General features: G+C 45.7%; 1 protein-coding gene across 1 annotated transcript in view; it reads left to right on the top strand.

Moving 5' to 3' along the window:
• The window catches only part of LOC142683573 (beta-1,3-galactosyltransferase 5-like), a 38,047-nt gene extending 30,706 nt beyond the window's left edge, over positions 1-7,341 (top strand). Inside the window, exon 3 of the mRNA XM_075847417.1 lies at positions 6,780-7,341. Coding sequence (XP_075703532.1) covers positions 6,780-7,249 — 470 coding nt within the window. The 3' untranslated portion in view covers positions 7,250-7,341. The remainder of the gene's footprint in view (positions 1-6,779) is intronic.
• Positions 7,342-22,612: the final 15,271 nt, after the last annotated feature.

The following is a 22,612-nucleotide window of genomic DNA, read 5'->3' as shown; positions in this document are numbered from 1 at the left end:
GATGTTCTTTCCTGTTATCTTCTTGTTTTCTTGTTTCTGTTTTATGACCTTTGACCCTTTTGCATTCTGGCGGTCTTTTTTCCTTACCATAGTGTATAAATAAGGTTGAAACCGCACAGTCTGCATTGGCCTGAGGAAGATGCCGGTGCGGCATCGAAACGCGTAGCCTATTACCAATAAATCCTTTTTACCTTTACCCACTGGAATGGTTGTGGATTTACTTTACAAAAACTAAGCAGCGCCGTTGGTCCCGTTTTTCTCAAACCCCATCGCACTATTAACATTGACAGCAACTTGCTTGGACTGTGACGTGGACCTGGCTGCAGCTTTTCGAGCTTTACTGACACCTTAAGGTGTCCACCACCCGAGGTAAGCGGAATCACCGCATCCACCATCTCTCTGACAATACCAGATATTCATTTGCGGCGCCGTGTCTCTTTTCTAACCTACCTAGCATAACCACATAGTGACTGAATAATACCTCCATACTGATACTGAATAATACCTCCACACCATGACCACATAGTGACTGAATAATACCCCCATACAGTTTGTAATGGCAGGAAGGAGGTGAAGGGAAAGTGAGCCCTAATCTACCCACCGCCCTGTCCCTGCCTACTTGCAACGACCCGCCCTAGGCGACGGGGTACAACTGGGCGGCGGTCCCTACGCTGTCTAAGTGCACGGGAGAACAAACAGGGAACACGCAAGGGAAGGGGCAGTAGCCCACGGAATGCCGCGAGGAAACGGAGCGGTGAAAGAGTAGTCCGGACCAGGATGAAGTGGAATATACCCAAGTGAGCACGGAGGAGGAAGAAAGCCAGAGGCAAAGCAAGCAGGTTAAGCGGAACTGCAGCAAGGCAGAAGCACGGCAGAAGCAGGCTGGAGCAAGCAGCAGTGGGGCCAGGAATCCAGAAGAATTACAAGCACTGAGGAGAACACGGCAGGTAATAAAGGACAGGGGGCGGAGCTAACTCAGACTGACCAGGCCGCGATAGGCTCTCCCACTCCTGAGCCTGCCACCCTGGTTGGTGGGAGATGGTGTCAATCGAATAGGTCTGGCCTCAGGTGTGGATTGATTAATCCCAGGAGTATACCTAGACGTAGTACCTGTCAGATCCCTAACAGTACTCCCCCTTTTATGAGGGGCCACCGGACCCTTACTAAGAGGACCCGGTTTAGTAGGGAAGAGAAGGTGGAACCTCCTGATCAATACCCCAGCGTGAACATCACGGGCAGGTACCCAAGTCCTCTCCTCCGGCCCGTATCCTCTCCAATGGACTAGGTACTGGAGGGAGCCCTGGACCATCCTACTGTCTATAATCTTGGCCACCTCGAATTCCACCCCCTCAGGGGTGAGAACGGGAACAGGAGGTTTCCTCGAGGGGGACCAGGACGGGGAGCAGCGTTTAAGGAGGGAGGCATGGAAGACGTCATGTATGCGAAAGGATGGGGGCAGCTCCAGACGGAAGGATACAGGGTTGAGGCCTTCAATGATCTTATAAGGTCCAATAAATCGGGGAGCAAACTTCCTGGACGGGACCTTAAGGCGCAAGTTCCTGGACGACAACCAGACCAAATCCCCGACGACAAACCGGGGGTTAGCAGAACGTCTACTATCCGCCTGAATCTTTTGTGCGCTCTGGGACGCCTCTAGGTTCTTCTGAACCTGGGCCCAGACAGTGCACAGTTCCCGATGAACATCCTCTACCTCAGGATTATTGGAACAACCAGGGGAAACGGAGGAGAACCTTGGGTTAAACCCGAAATTACAGAAAAACGGGGAGACCCCTGACGAGTTACTGACCCGGTTATTCAGGGAAAATTCAGCAAGGGGAAGGAATGAGACCCAATCGAATTGACAGTCAGAGATGAAACACCTTAAATATTGTTCCAGGGATTGGTTAGTCCTTTTCCTTTTGGCCATTAGTTTCGGGATGGAAGGCGGAGGAGAAGGACAGATCAATCTCCAACTTTTTACAAAAAGCTCTCCAAAATAAGGAAACAAATTGTACCCCCCTGTCAGATACGATATTGACTGGGGCCCCATGGAGACGCAGGATGTGTTTCACAAACAAAGAAGCTAACGTCTTGGCGTTAGGTAGCTTCTTAAGGAGCACAAAGTGGCACATCTTGCTGAAGCGGTCTACTACCACCCACACCACCGACTTGCCCTGAGATGGAGGCAAATCGGTGATAAAATCCATGGAGATATGGGTCCAAGGTCTCTGGGGAATGGGCAAGGAACGTAGTAGGCCCGCAGGTCGGGACCTAGGGGTTTTGGACCTAGCGCAAACCTCACAAGCGGCGACGTAAGCCCTAACGTCTTTAGGCAACCCAGGCCACCAATAGTTTCTGGTAATGAGGTGTTTGGTGCCCAAGATGCCAGGATGACCAGATAGAGCGGAGTCATGGTTTTCCCTGAGTACCCTTAGCCGGTATTGCAGGGGAACAAACAGTTTGTCCCCAGGGACGTTCCCGGGAGCTGCACCCTGATCAGCCGCGATATCAGAAGCTAAATCAGAATCCGTGGCAGAAACGATTATACCAGGGGGTAAAATACAAGCAGGATCCTTCTCGGAAAGAGGATTGGCCATGAAACTACGTGACAGGGCATCAGCCTTAATATTCTTGGACCCAGCCCTATAGGTAACCAAGAAATTAAATCTGGTAAAGAATAGTGCCCACCGAGCTTGTCTAGGATTAAGCCTCCGGGCCGATTCTAGGAAAACCAGATTCTTGTGATCCGTAAGGACCGTTACCTGGTGTCTGGCCCCCTCCAGGAAGTGCCGCCACTCTTCAAAAGCCCATTTAATGGCTAGAAGTTCGCAGTTGCCAATATCATAGTTACTCTCCGTGGGCGAAAACTTCCTAGAGAAGTAAGCACAGGGGCGGAGATGGGTGAGGGAGCTGGTACCCTGGGACAAGACGGCCCCCACTCCCACCTCGGATGCGTCAACCTCCACAATAAATGGCTCCTCTTGGTTGGCCTGAATCAGCACGGGGGCCGAGATAAAGCACTTCTTGAGGGTCTCAAAGGCCTGGACTGCCTCAGGGGGCCAATGGAGGACATCAGCACCCTTGCGAGTAAGGTCCGTAAGAGGCTTAGCGACGACCGAGAAGTTGGCAATAAATCTACTGTAATAGTTGGCGAACCCTAAAAAACACTGTAACGCCTTAAGGGAGGCAGGTTGGACCCATTCCGCCACAGCCTGAACCTTGGCAGGGTCCATGCGGAATTCATGAGGAGGATTTGCCCTAAAAATGGTATCTCCTGTACCCCAAAGACACATTTTTCAGTCTTAGCAAACAGATTATTCTCCCGAAGGACCTGGAGCACCTTCCTGACATGCTCCACGTGGGAGGACCAGTCCTTGGAAAACACCAGTATGTCATCAAGGTACACAACAAGAAAATTACCCAGGTAATCTCTCAGGATTTCATTAATAAAATTCTGGAAGACAGCAGGGGCATTACACAACCCAAAGGGCATGACCAGGTATTCGAAATGACCCTCGGGTGTGTTGAACGCAGTTTTCCACTCATCCCCCTCTTTGATGCGGATAAGGTTATATGCCCCCCGTAGATCGAACTTAGAAAACCATTGGGCTCCCTGAACCTGATTAAAAAGATCCGGAATCAAAGGAAGTGGGTACTGGTTCCTTACGGTGACCTTATTCAGGTTACGATAATCAATGCACGGCCTAAGACCACCGTCCTTCTTCCCCACGAAGAAGAAGCCAGCACCTACAGGAGAAGTCGAGGGGCGAATGAAACCCTTGGCCAAGCATTCTTGGATATACACCCTCATAGCTTCGCGTTCAGGACATGAAAGATTAAATATCCTACCCTTAGGAAGCTTTGCACCAGGCACCAAATCGATGGCGCAATCGTAATCTCTATGGGGGGGCAACACCTCGGAGGCCTCCTTAGAAAACACATCGGCGAAGTCCTGAACAAACTCAGGAAGCGTGTTTACCTCCTCCCGGGGAGAAATAGAGTTAACAGAAAGACATGACATAAGACATTCACTACCCCATTTGGTGAGATCCCCAGTATTCCAATCAAACGTGGGATTATGCAACTGCAACCAGGCAAGACCTAATACCAGATCAGACGATAATCCCTGCATCACCAGTACAGAGCACTGCTCCAAATGCATGGAGCCAACCAGGAGTTCAAAAACAGGAGTATGCTGAGTAAAATAACCATTAGCAAGAGGAGTGGAGTCGATACCCACTACCGGGATAGGATAAGGTAAATCAATAAATGGCATCTTTAGAGACATAGCAAATTCCACAGACATGATATTAGCAGATGAGCCAGAATCCACGAAAGCACTGCCCGTGGCAGACCGGCCAGCAAACGAGACCTGAAAGGGAAGCAAAATTTTATTGCGTTTCACATTAACGGGAAATACCTGTGCGCCCAAGTGACCTCCCCGATGATCACTTAGGCGCGGAAGTTTTCCGGCTTTTTATTCTTGCGCCTGGGACAGGTGTTCAGAAGACCAAATAATACCACTATACTGATACTGAATAATACCACCACACCATATTCACATAGTGACTGAATAATACCTGCATACTGTTAATGAATAATACCCCCACACCATAACCACATAGTGACTGAATAATATCCCCATACTGTTACTGAATAATACCACCACTATAACCACATAGTGACTGAATAATACCCTGATACGATTACTGAATAATACCACCACACTATAACCACGTAGTGACTGAATAATAGCCCCAAACTGTTACTGAATAATACCACCATAACCCCATAGTGACTGAATTATACCCCCATACTGTTACTGAATAATACCTCCACACCATTACCACACAGTGACTGATTAATACCCCCATACTGTTACTGAATAATACCGCCACACCATAACCACATATTGACTGAATAATACCCCATACTGTTACTGAATAATACCACACCATAACCACATATTGACTGAATAATATCCCCATACTGTTACTAAATAATACCTCCACACCATAACCACATAGTTACTGAATAATACATCCATACTGTTACTGAAAAATACCACCACACTATAACCACAGTGACTGAATAATACCCCCATACTGTTACTGAATACCACCCCACCATAACCACATAGTGACTGAATAATACCCCCATAATGTTACTGAATAATACAGCCACACCATAACCATAGTTACTGAATAATACCCCCATACTGTTACTAAATAATACCGCCACACCATAACCACATAGTGACTGAATAATACCCCCATACTGTTACTGAATAATACCTCCACACCATAACCACATTGTGACTGAATAATACCCCCATACTGTTACTGAATAATACCGCCACACCATAACTACATAGTGACTGAATATTATCCCCATGCTGTTACTGAATAATACCAACACACCATAACCACATAGTGACTGAATAATACCCCCATATTGTTACTGAATAATACCGCCACACCATAACCACATAGTGACTGAATAATACAACCATACTGTTACTGAATAATACCTCCACACCATAACCACATAGTGACTGAATAAGACCCCCATACTGTTACTGAATAATACCGCCACACCATAACCACATAGTAACTGAATAATACACCCATACTGTTACTGAATAATACTGCTGCACCATAACCTCATAGTGACTGAATAATACCCCCATACTGCTACTGAATAATACTGCCACACCATAACCACATAGTTACTGAATAATACCCCCATACTGTTACTGAATAATACCCCCATACTATTACTGAATAATACCGCCACACCATAACCACATATTGACTGAATAATACCCCCATACTGTTACTGAATAATACTACCACACCATAACCACATAGTGACTGAATAATAACCCCATACTGTTACTGAATAATACCGCCACACCATAACCACATAGTGACTGAATAATACCTCCATACTGTTACTGAATAATACCGCCACACCATAACCACATAGTAACTGAATAATACACCCATACTGTTACTGAATAATACTGCTGCACCATAACCTCATAGTGACTGAATAATACCCCCATACTGTTACTGAATAATACTACCACACCATAACCACATAGTGACTGAATAATAACCCCATACTGTTACTGAACAATACCGCCACACCATAACCACATAGTGACTGAATAATACCTCCATACTGTTACTGAATAATACCACCACACCATAACCACATAGTGACTAAATAATACCCCCATACTATTACTGAATAATACTGCCACACCATAACCACATAGTGACTGAATAATACCCCCATACTGTTACTGAATAATACCTCCATACTGTTACTAAATAATACCACCACACCATAACCACATAGTGACTGAATAATACCCCCATACTGTTACTGAATAATACCACCACATAGTTTCTGACAGTAACAGTATTTTTTGCTGTTTGGGGCCACCTGCTTCTTACTTAATACATTGTATGGGAGCATGGGCCGAAAATCCGGGCGGCTATCCATAGCCGGCCGTGCCCGCAATCGCGGCCCGTGATTACGGGCACGGTTGTGAGCATGAGGCTTTAGATAGTCCGTTTTACACATTACTATTAATGTACTTACCAAGTATGATATGGACACGGGTGGATGATTGGATTTAGGCAGGGTTCAGAAGAAGGGTCTGGCGATGCCCATTTCTCACCCTCTCAGTCAGCTCCAGCGTGTTTGTTATTATCCTGTGTCTAATGCCATTTATTAGGATCACTCATCTGTGTTTCTCCTCCATGCAGGTGACGATGACGAGTTTGTTAACCCACACGCGCTGGCGGCATACATCTCCTCCTCTCACCCAGCTCATCGACTTAAGATCCATGGCCAGCTACAGGTTCATCCACCCCCTGACCGCTGGGGGAAGTATGGGGTGCCACTCTCCGTCTATCCCCATAGGTACTACCCCCGATTTGTATCTGGTGGGGGCTTCCTTCTACCGGGTGAGCTGGTGCCATCTCTCCATTGGGCTGCGTCCACTATTCCCGTCTTTCCTCTGGATGACGTCTTCTTTGGATTCCTGGCACTGGCGACCGAGGTAAATTTTCACCATGATTCCCGTTTCTTCTCGTTCGGTCTAAAGAATGATGAGTTCTGTCACTATCGGGATGTCCTGGTGGTCCATGGTCTAACACCACAACGGATGCTGAAAGTCTGGAAAGTCCTGCCCTATCTCAAACCCTGCCCGCCGGAGGAGAACGAGGAGGAATAGAGAAATGAGCCACTGACTTGGGCTACAGCTACCCTACTACCTCCAACGATGTCGCCTGCAACCGAGCCATGCCAAGCTGAATGTCTTCTGTGTCACCCTAAAGAGGGAGGGGCAGGCTCATAGCTGCCTTCTGTGTCACCCTACAAGAGGAGGAACAGACTCATATCCGCCATGTGTTACCCTACAGGGGGAGGAACAGACTCATATCCGCCATGTGTCACCCTACAGGGGGAGGAACAGACTCATATCCACCATGTGTCCCCCTACAGGGAGAGGAACAGACTTATATCTGCCTTCTGTGTCACCCTACAAGGGGAGAGGCAGACATCACCCTACAAGGGGAGGGGCAGACAAATAGCTCCCTTCAATATCACCCTACAAGGGGAGGGGCAGACATCACCCTACAAGGGGGAGGGGCAGACATATAGTTCCCTTTAATATCACCCTACAAGGGGAGGGGCAGACATTTAGCTCCCTTCAATATCACCCTACAAGGGGAGGGGCAGACATATAGCTCCCTTCAATATCACCCTACAAGGGGAGGGGCAGACATTTAGCTCCCTTCAATATCACCCTACAAGGGGAGGGGCAGACATATAGCTTCTTTCAATATCACCCTACAAGGGGAGGGGCAGACATATAGCTCCCTTCAATATCACCCTACAAGGGGAGGGGCAGACATATAGCTCCCTTCAATATCACCCTACGAGGGGAGGAGCAGACATTTAGCTCCCTTCAATATCACCCTACAAGGGGAGGGTCAGACTTCTCAAACATGAGGACTGTGCACTTTGATTACATATGTATTTGTAATTTATTTGTACAATGCATTTTCACGTGTGTATATATATATATTTATGTCAAGATGATTATTTTCCTGCGTGGGACTCATTATTACTGATGAACACAGTGTTTCTATTTATTGATATTGTAAAAAGTGTCTGTCACATTGTATCTTGTGTATGATATTACATCACGTGACGCAGGACGGAACAGCACACATGTAATAAGACGTGAAATACCACAGAATCTGCAAACATCTCCATCTCTGCGGCCATTAAATGCTCTATTACATATCTGTCAATTATACTGATTTTAGGTGGAGCCAGGACTTTTATTGGTGGAGATGTGGCAAATTAACCAATTAGATTCCCCAGCGTTACAGAGTATTTCAGGACAGGAGTGTGCTGATCTTGTAGGAGATGACAGACTGAGCGTTACATAGTGGAAAAAGAACAGTCCGTAGAAGCACAGAGTATTTCAGGACAGGTGTGTGCTGATCTTGTGGGAGGTCACAGACTGAGAGTTCCATAGTAAAAGCAGCACGGTCCCCAGCAGCACAGAGTATTTCAGGACAGGGTGTGCTGATCTTGTGGGAGGTCACAGACTGAGAGTTAAATAGTGGAAAGAGTAGGATCCCCAGCAGCACAGAGTATGTCAGGAGAGGAGTGTGCTGATCTCATGAGACGGAGAAGCCTTACATAAAACTTTGATTAATGAAACTTTATTTAAAAAATACGTATAAGTTCCTAGAAGTGGACCCTGAAATCACGTGAGTAGACTGCGCCGTCTATAGAGGACATAATATGGACTGTACTTGCACTACTCACGTTTTGAGTTCTTTTATCCAGTAGGGGGCGATAGTGGCTTCTTTTGAGGCTGCCAGTTCTAGCATTACTTATGAGGATGCGGCACCCTAATTTGAAAAGAGCCGCACTAAGAAGTAACCGCCATCAGGGGGCGCTCATAACCTAGAAAAGCTGTCTGACCAGACCGGATTCCATGCAATCACAAATAGTAGCAGGTCATCAATATGATGCTACACAAAAGAAGAGAAGTGGTACTGTGCAGTGTATATAAATATACAGAATAATACAGATACTGAGAATTACACCCAGTATACAGGACAGGAGAAGTAGTACTGTGCAGTGTCTATATATACAGAATAAGGCCTCATGCACACGACCGTAAAAACACCCGTTATTGCGGGTCGTTATTACGACCCGCAATAACGGGCTCATAGGCTTCTGTTAGCCACGGGTACCTTCCCGTTTGCTCACGGGAAGGTACCCGTGCCGTTAAAAAAGATAGAACATGCCCTATTTCATGCCGTAATAACGGCACGGGCATCCCATAGAAGTCTATGGGGCTCCCGTAATCATGGGTGGCTGCGTGTGTTCACCCGTGATTACGGGAGCGTTGCGAGGTGAGGCGAGGTCAGGGGACTACCCGGTCTGCAGGCCACAGCCCAGTGGCGTAACTACCGCCGGGACTACAATGAAAACTATGGCAGAGCGGGGAGGTATCTCCCCGCTCTGCCATAAACAAGACATGTATCCCCTATCCTGTAAAAAATAAAAATAAAAGACGTTCATACTTACCGACAACTCTCCAGTCCGGTCTCCCGCCCGTTGCCTTGGTGACGCGTCCCTCTCGACATCCGGGCCGACGTCCTGGATGACGTTTCAGGCCATGTGACCGCTGCAGCCAATCACAGGTCAATCACAGGCTGCAGCGGTCACATGGACTGCCGCGTCATCCAGGGATGTCGGGCTGGATGTGAAGAGAGGGACGCGTCACCAAGACAACGGCCGGTAAGTATGAATTTCTTTAACTTTTATTACAGAAAAGGCTGTCCCTTCTCTCTATCCTGCACTGATAGAGAGAAGGGGCTGCCGATTAGTGCAGTGCTATTTTGCTGCCAAAAACGTGCTCGTAAATACGGGTGGAATACGTGTGACACCGGACCCATATTTACGAGCACGGGTTCGTAAATACTGGTGCAAAACGGGTGGAATACGTGTGACACCGGACCCGTATTTACGCCAGTATTTACGGGTGTGAAAAAATACGGTCGTGTGCATGAGGCCTAATACAGATACTGAGAATTACACCCAGTATACAGGACAGGAGAAGTGGTACTGTGAAGTATATATATATATATATATATATATATACATACACGGATATACAGGACAGGAGAAGTAGTACTGTGTAGTGTATATACAGAATAATACAGATACTGAGAATTACACCCAGTATACAGGACAGGAGATGTGGTACTGTGCAGTGTCCATATATACAGAATAATACAGATACTGAGAATTACACCCAGAATACAGGACAGGAGAAGTGGTACTGTGTAGTGTATATATTTACAGAATAATACAGATACTGAGAATTACACCCAGTATACAGGACAGGAGAAGTGGTAATGTGCAGTGTCTATATATACAGAATAATACAGATACTGAGAATTACACCCAGTATACAGGACAGGAGAAGAGGTACTGTGCAGTGTCCATATATACAGAATAATACAGATACTGAGAATTACACCCAGTATACAGGACAGGAGAAGTGGTACTGTGCAGTGTATATATATACAGAATAATACAGATACTGAGAATTACACCCAGTATACAGGACAGGAGAAGTAGTACTGTGCAGTGTATATATATATATACAGAATAATACAGATACTGAGAATTACACCCAGTATACAGGACAGGAGAAGAGGTACTGTGCAGTGTCCATATATACAGAATAATACAGATACTGTGAATCACACCCAGTATACAGGACAGAAGAAGTGGTACTGTGCAGTGTCCATATATACAGAATAATACAGATACTGTGAATCACACCCAGTATACAGGACAGAAGAAGTGGTACTGTGCAGTGTCCATATATACAGAATAATACAGATACTGAGAATTACACCCAGTATACAGGACAGAAGAAGTGGTACTGTGCAGTGTCTATATATATACAGAATAATACAGATGCTGAGAATTACACCCAGTATACAGGACAGGAGAAGTGGTACTGTGCAGTGTATATATTTACAGAATAATACAGATACTGAGAATTACACCCAGTATACAGGACAGGAGAAGAGGTACTGTGCAGTGTCCATATATACAGAATAATACAGATACTGTGAATCACACCCAGTATACAGGACAGGAGAAGTGGTACTGTGCAGTGTCCATATATGGTTTTATCACTTTCTTTTACTGTAATACACACAGATAGGTTGACTGTGTGAGTGAAGGACTTCTAAGTGTGAGATACTGGGGATAGGGACTGAGAGATATTGGGTATAGGGACTGAGACATATTTGGGATAGGGACTGCAGTGAGTGATTACAATCTGGGAGCAGCACTGAGGAATATGTAAGCCATATATAAATAAAGACGTAGTATATATATATATATATATATATATATATATATATATATATATATATGTGTGTGTGTGGTGGGGGAGCTGGAACGCTGCAGGGTCAGTCGTTACTCCAGATCTTCACACGCACGTTACTGGGTTTAGGACCCTGTGCTTTTTATGTCCCTCTCCCATATAATATGGCCAGTAATATTAATACTGATCTGTTTGCTTTGGCCGGTGCCCTGGCATTTCATAGGGACAGCAGGTCAGACCTTGGTGAGGTGAGAGGTCAGGCCTTGGCGGGGTGAGAGGTCAGGTCTTGGCGGGGTGAGAGGTCAGGCTTGGCGCACACCTCTCACACTCTGCACGTCTCTGGGAACCCTGACAAGCTCAAAGTACTTAGACCTGTGACTGCTGCAACCTCTGACTCCAGAGCAAACAAGACTCCCCGGCTCCACAGCCCTGAACAAACACCCACCGGTCAAGCAGGGCCGGGCCCCAGGGTGCTCAGTCCACAGACAGCCAAAAACCAGCACAAGAAAAATATTTGCAGAACTCTGGGCCCTGACGAGACAATCAGAGAATGAAAACAGAGCAAAATGTTCTAAGTATCAGCAGTGACTACTGATGTGTTAGTGTGCAAAACCCCCCAGGGATGGCCACCAAGCTGCCGACAAAGGGACGGCTTTGGTCGTGGCATTCAAGAGGTGTGTCCACGTGCGCACACTTGTTGTGCCCGCACCAATCAGAATAAAGTGATGCGGCCAGCACTGAAGCAGCGGTGCCAGCACTGTAGACACAGGACATGGGAGTGCTGTGAAGTGCGCGCGCCATGTTCTCTGTCTTCAGGGCCAGCGCCACTGCTCATTAGCATGGCACCGGCTCCATCACATTTTGGCAGTGACTAATTTCATGATTTACAATACTAAGCTGTGGGGGCCCTAAATACAAGATGGATTCACAGTATCGAAGCATCATGCAAACCTAGTCCTGACCCACAACTCAGCAGCAAATTTTTCCACCAGCTCAGGGGACTGCTATGGGGGCCCCTGTAACCCCAGTTATGCAAATCTATGGGGGAGGTGAGAAGATACAGTCATATTCAATGTATACGGAACAAAAATAATATATATATATTCTGGTCACGTTTTATTGATGACATTTCAGTGCTGAGGGATGGCACCAGAGAGGATCTCTGCTCCTTGGTGAACCATCTGGCTGATAACAGTGTAGGGTTGAGGTTCACATTGGAAAATCATGATACAACTATTATCTTTCCGGACATTAATTCAATTCACAATCTTGATAATGGTGAATTGAAAACCAAACTCAATTGGAAAGGAAACAGACACCAATAGTTGCCACCAAAACATAGCACCCCCCAAGGGTCAGTCCATAAGAGAGAGAAGGGACTGCTCAGTTCAGAAAGAGACTAATGACCTCAAACAGAGGGAGAGATTATCCAGAGAGGATCCTGAGCAAGGCCTATGAGGCAGCAAGATCCAAAGAAGGAGGGATCTACTAATACCAAGGAAGAAGGATGTGTCACGATCTGTGGGTATGTGGACCTACTAGGCCGCACCGGCGTAGCGGGGTATCAGCTGGTCAAACAACAGTATACCAAGTCTATACAAAGTCTAAGCACATGGGTACCTGTAATAGTCCAGACCAGACATGGGCAAACTACGGCCCGCGGGCCACATACGGCCCGTTAGGCTTTTTAATCCGGCCCGCCGAACTTGTCCAAATAATAGTAAAAACCTCCTTTTTTTTCCCCTTTCCCTGCAATGCCCACGTTTTCCCAATAGATGGCGCACTCAAAACACATTGACCGTTGTTAACCCCTTAACGCCGAAGGACGGATATATCCGTCCTCAGCAGCTGCTAGTTCGCGCAGGAGGACGGATATATCCGTCCTGTGATCGCGCGGGTACTGACAGTTTACCCACGCGATCAGCGGCAGGAGCACGGCTGTTATACACAGCCTGGCTCCTGCTGCAACTGCCGGAATCGAAGCACGCGCCGATTCCGGCAGTTTAACCCATTAAATGCCGCTGTCAACAGTGACAGCGGCATTTAATGTGTTTGACAGAGGGGGGAACTCCCTCTGTCTCCCGATCGGCGCCCCCGCAAACAAATCGCGGGTCGCCGTCGGGTTTCCATGACAGCCGGGGGTCTAACAAAGACCCCCAGGTCTGTCTTCAGCATCTGCCTGTTAGGCCATGCCAGAGGCATGACCTAACAGGTTGCCTGTCAGTTTTACACTGACAGGCAATAATGCTTTGGTATACGAAGTATACCAAAGCATTATATATGCGATTGGCATATCGCATAGTGAAGTCCCCTGGTGGGACTAAAAAAAAAAAAGTAAAACCGTTAAATAAAGTTTGTGAAAAAAAAAATAAAAAAAATTACAGTCAAAGTCAAATAAAACTACTTTTTTGCCCCAAAAAGTGGTTTTATTTAATAAAACGGTCAAAACAAATCACACATACACATATATGGTATCCCCGCGATCGTAACAACTTGACCAATAAAATGAACACATTAATTAAACCGCCGGATGAACGGCGTCCAAAGAAAACGCAAAAAACAACGGCAAAATTCTCTCTTTTCTCCCATTCCCCCCATAAAAAATAAAATAAAAGTTCATCTATAAGTCCTATGTACCCCAAAATAGTACTAATGAAAACTACACATTGTCCCGCAAAAATCAATCCCACGTACGGCCACATCGACGGAAAAATAAAAAAATTACGCCTCTTGGAACGCGGCGATGCAAAAACAAGTAATTTTTTTCTAAAAGGGTTTTTATTGTGCAAACGTAGAAAAAACATATAAAACCTTTACACATTTGGTATCCCTGTAATCGTGCCGACCCATAGAATAAAGTTAACATGTTATTTATGCTGCATAGTAAACGGCGTAAATTTATAACGTGAAAATTAATGCTGGAATAGCTGCTTATTTTCAATTCTCTCCTAAAATAAAGTTAATAAAAGTTAATCAATATGTTATAAGCATCTAAAAATGGTACAATTACAAAATACAACTCGTCCCGGAAAAAACAAGCCCTTATACGGCTATGTCGACGGAATAAAAAAAGAGTTACGACTCTTGGAATGCGACCGTGGAAAAACAAAAAATAATCCTTGGTCATTAACGTGCAAAATGGACCGGTCATTAAGGGGTTAATGTGGCGCGTATTTCTCTTTATTTCACTTTAATTTTCACTTCGTTTCACGTCACCATTAAGCCCTTCGGTTTTCAAAGAGTACAATATCAGCCGTCACTTTGCCACGAAGCATGCAAACTATGCTAGCAAGCAGTCAACACAAGAACGGGCGGCTACTGCTCAGAGGTTGGCAGCTAATTTACAGAGTCAACAGAACTTTTTTCTTGATAAATCACAGTGCGTATGTTATTTTAATCTATTTACATTTCCTTCTCCCAGTATCTGCGAAATAGTATGTAAATGCCATATCTTGCATATTCCTTGAGACAAATTTATTAACTGATAAGGGCTATTTTTCACATTTGAAAGACAGTTAATAAATTGGGTTGTAGTGTTCTTACTGTGCTATGAGGTTTGCACACACTACATTTAATGCTTTAGTATATCCGGCCCAAACACTCCCTCCAAATGCTCCTGGCCCGGCCCCTCTGTCAAATTTTAGAACCCATTGTGGCCCGCGAGTCAAAAAGTTTGCCCACCCCTGGTCCAGACAGTAGCAGCGGTTTAGGCACAGATGGTATTAAATTGGAGGTGATGCAAAACAAGGCAGGAGGTACCAGGCGTGGTAGATCACACCAGATGAGGTGTAAGACAGCAGGCGTAGCAGATGGAATAACACGACTCCAACACTAGAGAGGGCACAGGAACAAATACAGCACGGGATACAGGTAGCAGGGCACGGCAAAACTGGGAACAGGATACCACTAAGGGACCATTTGCAAGACTAACATAGGAATACAAACAACGCTCAGGTAAGGAGTGAAAGGGCAGGGCCCTTTTTATAGTCCAGGGTGATCATGGGCTAATTGGGGATATTTTACATGTGCACCCTAAGGGACACAGTGGAGCAGAAGTGAGTGCTGGCGTCTCCTAGGAAAGATGTCGGCCAGAACTCGCAAGTCCATGGCCACGGCCGTCGAGGGGTAGGTCGGAACGACGGTCCGCGGCCGTTACTGTATTCCATCTCTTACGCCCCCTCTTCTTGGTACCAGAGCGAGGGAGGAATTTCATTATGAGGGTAGGGGCATTGAGGTTCTTTTCTGGCTCACAGGACCTCTCCTCTGGACCAAACCCCTTCCAATCCACAAAATAAAAAGTCCTTCCTCCTACTTTCTTGAAGTCTAGGATCTCCTTAACCTCGAACACATTGGAAGAACCGCTGGGAGCAACGGCAGGGCTAGGAGTTTTCGTGCAGCGGTTCAGGACCACAGGCTTCAGGAGTGACACATGAAAGGAGTTGGGGATCCAGAGGGTAGGAGGCAGCCGCAGCTTGTAAGAGACAGGGTTAATTTGTTGTAGGATCTCAAAAGGTCCAAGGAACCTGGGAGCAAATTTGTACGAAGGCACCTTCAGACGGATATTCCTTGAGGACAGCCAGACTTTGGTACCTCTTCTCTTAATATCCGCTTCATGCGATCGACTGCCAGCAGAATAGAGGACCGGGTTTGCTGCCAGAGCTGTAGAAAGTCAACAAGTGCAGATTCAGCTGCGGGTACCATGGACGTAGCCGAAAAACAGGAAGAGGGATTCGTGAATGTTGGCCGTAGACAATGAAGAACAGTGTGGAAGCAGTGGACTCAATTGTGTGGTTGTTGTTAGAGAACTCGACCCATGGAAGAAGCTGTACCCAGTCATCGTGCTGCATGGAGATGAAGTGGCAAAGATAATTCTCCATGATTTGGTTAATCCTCTCGATTTGGCCATTGGACTGGGAATGATAGGCTGAAGAAAAGTCCAACTTCACGTCCAGGAGTTTACAGAGGGCTCTCCAGAATTTCGAGGTGAACTAAACCCCCCGATGAGACACAATATGAAGGGGCAAGCCATTAAAGAGGAAGATGTGCTGGATGAAGAGATTAGGCATTTGAGTAGCAGAAGGTAGGCTGGTCAGCGGAATAAAATGTGACATCTTCGAGAACCGGTCTACCACCACCCAGACCGTATTGAATCCTGCTGAGGGAGGAAGATCTGTGATAAATTCCATTGCTATATTCTGCCAGGGAGCGTTGGGCGCAGGCAGAGGTTGGAGCAGGCCGGCAGGCTTGGAGCGAGCAACTTTGTTGGAAGCGCACACAGTGCAGAAGGAGACAAAGTCCATAGTGTCTTTGGGCAGCGTGGGCCACCAGAAATGGCGAGTTATCAGGTCTCGAGTTTTACAGAAACCAGCGTGCCCAGCCAGTTTGGAGCTGTGTCCCCAGTAAAGAATTATCTTTCCTGTCTGCCAACCGAACAAAAGTCCTCCACGGAGGGATGTCTCTAACTTGCAAAGGATTGGCAGTGACAATGAAGGATGGGTCCATGATATATTAAGGGGGCTCCATAGTGTCCTCTGTTTCAAATGACCTGGATAGGGCATCGGACCCTCAAATTTTTGTCAGCGGGACGGTAGTGGAGCACAAATTGGAAACGGGTGAAGAACAGCGACCACCTGGCTTGACAGGGGTTTTATTCGTTGAGCCGACTAGAGATAGGTGAGGTTCTTGTGGTCAGTTTAGATCAGGATGGGGTGAGCTGCACCCTCTAGAAGATGTCTCCAATCCATCAGAGCCAATTTGATGGCAAGTAACTACCGTTCTCCAATAGAGTAATTGCGCTCTGCGGAGGAAAAAAGTCTTGAGTAGTAGCCACATACTACTGCCTTTCCCTTGAAGCTTCTCTGGAACAGAAGTGCACCTGCACCAACAGAAGAAGCATCCACCTCCAACGAGAACTGCTGAGACACGTCAGGATGATGGAGGATCGAGGCTGAAGTAAAGGCTTTCTTGAGGCTATTGAAGGCTGATTCTGCCTCTGGAGTCCACACCTTGGTGTTCACACCTATCTTGGTAAGGGTAGAGATGGGAGCCGCCAGTGATGAGAAGTTTGGGATAAATTGCCGGTAGAAGTTAGCGAATCCCAACAAACGCTGTATAGACCACAGGCCCTGAGGACGGGGCCACTCCAGGATGGACTTTACTTTTTCAGAATCCATCCTGAGACCCTGACCTGAGATGTTGTAGCCCAGGAAGGGCAGAGAAGTTTTTTTCAAAAGTGCACTTCTCTAGCTCGGCATACAGACGATTCTCCCTTAATCATAGCAGGACTTGACGGACATGTCTCCAATGTGTCATCGGATCTCGGGAGAAAATCAAAATGTCATCGAGAAAGACCACAACACAGACAGAGAGGAGATCTTGGAAGATGTCATTGACGAATTCCTGGAAGACCGCAGGGACGTTACACATCCCAAAGGGCATCACCAGGTATTCGTACTGCCCGTCTCGAGTGTTAAACGCCGTCTTCCACTCGTCACCTTGACGGATTCGGATTAAGTTGTAGTCCCCACGCGTGTCAAATTTAGAGAAGATCTTGGCTCCTTGTATGCGATCAAATAATTCCGAGATCAGTGGCAAAGGGTATTTGTTTTGAACGTGATCTGGTTAAGACCACGGTAGTCAATACAAGGTCGAAGAGATCCGTCTTTTTTCTTTACAAAGAAGAACCCGGGTCCGGCTGGAGCAGAGGATTTTCGTATGAAACCCCTCTCCAGATTCTCCTTGATATAGGTCGATATGGACTGAGTCTGTTAAGGATCTGCCAGGCACAGCGTCTGTATCCACGCCCATAGGTAATCAGCCTGCACTTGCTTCTATGTCTGTGAGACTGACTCCATCTTCCACCACTCAGGATGGCAGGCTTAGGAGTGGGAGAGCCTATCACAGCCTGGCCAGACGGAGCTAGCTCCCGCCCTCTGTCTATTTATACCTGCCTTTCCTGTTCCTCCTTGCTTGTGATTCTTGTTTTGTTACCTGGCCCTGCTGCAGCTTCTTTAACCATTTGACCCTGCTTCATATCGACCCTGGCTTACTGACTACTCTCCTGCTCTGCGTTTGGTACCTCGTACACTCCTGGTTTGACTCAGCTTGTTCACTACTCTCCTGCTCTGCGTTTGGTACCTCGTACACTCCTGGTTTGACTCGGCTCGTTCACCACTCTTGTTGCTCGCGGTGTTGTCGTGGGCAACTGCCCCTTTTCCCTTGCTTCTGTGTACCCTTGTCTGTTTGTCGGGCACTTATTGAGCGTAGGGACCGTCGCCCAGTTGTACCCCGTCACCTAGGGCGGGTCGTTGCATGTAGGCAGGGACTGAGTGGCGGGTAGATTAGGGCTCACTTGTCTGTTTCCTTACCCCCATCATTACAGAGTCTCTGGCAAGGAGAGGGGATATACTCGTCCACGGGGAGGTGAAGCATTAGGAACCAGTTCAATCGGGCAGTCGTACGCCCGGTATGGGGGAAGCATCTCGGCCACCTTCTTGCCAAAGAAGTCTGCAAACTGTGCAAAATGAGCAGGTAATCCTGGTGGAGACATTTGGAGCCCCATTGGAGAACTTCTCTGGGGCATGGAGCCGGAGCCAAGCCAGACCCAGCAACACCGGATTGACAGCTTTGGGTAAGATGAGGAAAGTAATCTCAGCATGAAGTGCTCCCACTTGGAGCTTCAATGGCTTGGTCTCAGACACAATGGGATCGGGCAGAGGAAGACCGTTCACCGAGGCAACAGCCAGGTGTGTCTCAAAGGGAACCGACGGCAACTGGAGCTGATCCACTAGGTCCTGTTGGATGAAGTTTGCCGCAGACCCGGAGTCCAGGTAGGCAGAGACCCAGTGCGCCTTCTCTCCGGAAACTATGGTCACAGGAATGGACAATTTGGGAGAGGATTTTAAAATCTGCACCGCAGGTCAATTTCTGCGCGGAAATTGTACGTATAAGTGTATGAGATTTGTTTAAATGCTACTGTATTCGGCTTCCGCATCCATAAATCCCCATGTAAATTCCACAGCATTATCTGCTACAGTGTGTGAGAGTGACCACCGGTCCATTCATCTCTATGGGGCTGCAGAAGATAACGCTCAACAGCCCCACAGAAATTAATGGAGAGGTGGTCGAGCATGCGCACCACCGCTCCATTCATATGGGGCTCCCAGAAACAGCAAGGTAAGCGCGTTCTCGTGATCGGTGGGGATTCCAGCATTCGGACCCCCACCGATCAGATATTGTGGATGGGTGATAAATAATGATTATGGGAAACCCCTTTCGCTGTAGCTGAGCCGTCGACCAATACTATTAAGTTCTGTGTAATCCGGGCAGTATCATCCACATCCGGCCCACCGTCCCCCCACATCATCTCTGCACTACAGACTCCCATACATGTCCTTCTGATCCCTATAGTGGTATTTTACTGGCCCAGCTCTCTGCTCTCACTTACCTCAGGAGCATAACTCTCAGGAGTATTAACCCTTTCACTGCCGCAACAATTTTCACACTTTTAACACTATTATGGGGGAAATGTGGCTGTCGCAGTAATGCCTGTTACTTTCATAGGGGCACTGTGGATGTCAAGTGCTAAGGAAAGTACTGTGGCTATCACTGTTTTGAAAACAGCTCAGTATTTTCAGACGTATTTTGTTAATCGTGTGAACATACCCTTATGGCTGTCACTGTTATGGGGTGTAGTGACTGTCACTGTTATGGGGTATAGTGGCTGTCACTATTAGGGCATGACCAGACGTGGTGGAATTGCTCTGGAATTCCGCTGCAGACAGTCCGATGCGGAGATCCGCAGCGTACACGTTTCTCCATTGCTTTCCACAGCTTTTTAGTGAGGTTCGCTTACACATTGCGGAAAACGCCGCTGCGGACCATAGGCTGCGGTGCGGAATTTGGTGTCCGCAGCATACACTGGTTGTTGCGGAATCATTGCGGAATTTCTCCATTAACTTCAATGGAGAGTTAAAATTCCGCAATGAAATCCGCAGATGTTATGCATGTTGCGTAGCGTATTTGTTTTCCGAACATGACATTTCTTCATTCTGGCTGGACCTATGTATTTCTAGGCCCCATGCACACTAACGTAAAAACGCCCGGGCACGGGCAGGCCCATAGAAGTCAATGGGGCACCCGTAATTACGGGTGACTACATGTGTGCACCCGTAATTACGGGAGTGTTGCTAGGCGACCTAAGTAAATAGTAATTGTTCAGGGTGGTGAAAGAGTTAAACGATCGGCAATAACTGTTTCAGCACCCTGGACAGTGACTTCCGATCACAATATACATCAACCTGTGAAAAAAATAGAAGTTCCTAATTACCCAGAACTCCCTGCTTCTTCCTCCAATCCGGCCTCCCGGGATGACGTTTCAGTCCAAGTGACGGCAGAAGCCAATCATAGGCCAATCACAGGCTGCAACCAATCACAGGCCAATCACAGGCTGCAGCCAATCACAGGCCAATCACAGGCTGCAGCCAATCACAGGCCAATCACAGGCTGCAGCCAATCACAGGCCAATCACAGGCTGCAGCGGTCACATGGACTGCCGCGTCATCCAGGGAGGTCGGGCTGGATGTTGAAAGAGGGACGCGTCACCAAGACAACGGCCGGGTAAGTATAAAATTCTTAGACTTTTACTAGGGAAAGGGCTGTCCCTTCTCTCTATCCTGCACTGCTAGAGAGAAGGGAAGTACTTTCACCTCAATACACAGCGGCCAGTCCGCATCAATTTAATGCCCATTTTAGACAGAGACGCAACAGAATCTGCAATGTAGATTATGTGCGGCATTGATGCGGACAGTGGCGGAAGAAATACGCCACGTCTGGTCATGCCCTTACGGTGTGTAGTGGCTGTCATTAAATAATAATATCACATGTATCACGATAATATCTGATAACATCTCACATATAATATACAGTAATATACAGATAATTACCTCATAATAATAATATCACATGTATTACTGATAATATCTGATAACCCCTCACATATAATATACAGTAATATACAGATAATTACCTCATAATAATAATATCACATGTATCACTGGATAATATCTGATAACCCCTCACTTATAATATACAGTAATATACAGATAATTACCTCATAATAATAATAATATCACATGTATCACTGATAATATCTGATAACCTCTCACATATAATATACAGTAATATACAGATAATTACCTCATAAAAATATCACATGTATCACTGATAATATCTGATAACCTCTCACATATTATATACAGTAATATACAGATAATTACCTCATAATAATATCACATGTATTACTGATAATATCTGATAACATCTCACATATAATATACAGAAATATACAGATAATTACCTCATAATAATAATATCACATGTATTACTGATAATATCTGATAACCCCTCACATATTATATACAGTAATATACAGATAATTACCTCATAATAATAATAATAATAATATCACATGTATCACTGGATAATATCTGATAACCTCTCACATATAATATACAGTAATATACAGATAATCACTTCATAATAATATCACATGTATCACTGATAATATCTGATAACCCCTCACATATAATATACAGTAATATACAGATAATTACCTCATAATAATAATAATATCACATGTATCACTGGATAATATCTGATAACCTCTCACATATAATATACAGTAATATACAGATACTTACCTCATAATAATAATATCACATGTATCACTGATAATATCTGATAACCCCTCACATATAATATACAGTAATATACAGATAATTACCTCATAATAATAATAATATCACATGTATCACTGGATAATATCTGATAACCCCTCACATATAATATACAGTAATTTACAGATAATTACCTCATAATAATAAAATCACATGTATCACTGGATAATATCTGATAACCTCTCACATATAATATACAGTAATATACAGATAATTACCTCATAATAATAATATCACATGTATCACTGATAATATCTGATAACCCCTCACATATAATATACAGTAATATACAGATAATTACCTCATAATAATAATATCACATGTATCACTGATAATATCTGATAACCCCTCACATATAATATACAGTAATATACAGATAATTACCTCATAATAATAATAATATCACATGTATCACTGGATAATA

This window comes from Rhinoderma darwinii (assembly GCF_050947455.1).
Source record: "Rhinoderma darwinii isolate aRhiDar2 chromosome 3 unlocalized genomic scaffold, aRhiDar2.hap1 SUPER_3_unloc_8, whole genome shotgun sequence".
Taxonomy (NCBI): domain Eukaryota; kingdom Metazoa; phylum Chordata; class Amphibia; order Anura; family Rhinodermatidae; genus Rhinoderma; species Rhinoderma darwinii.
This window is presented reverse-complemented; position numbering and strand designations above follow the sequence as displayed.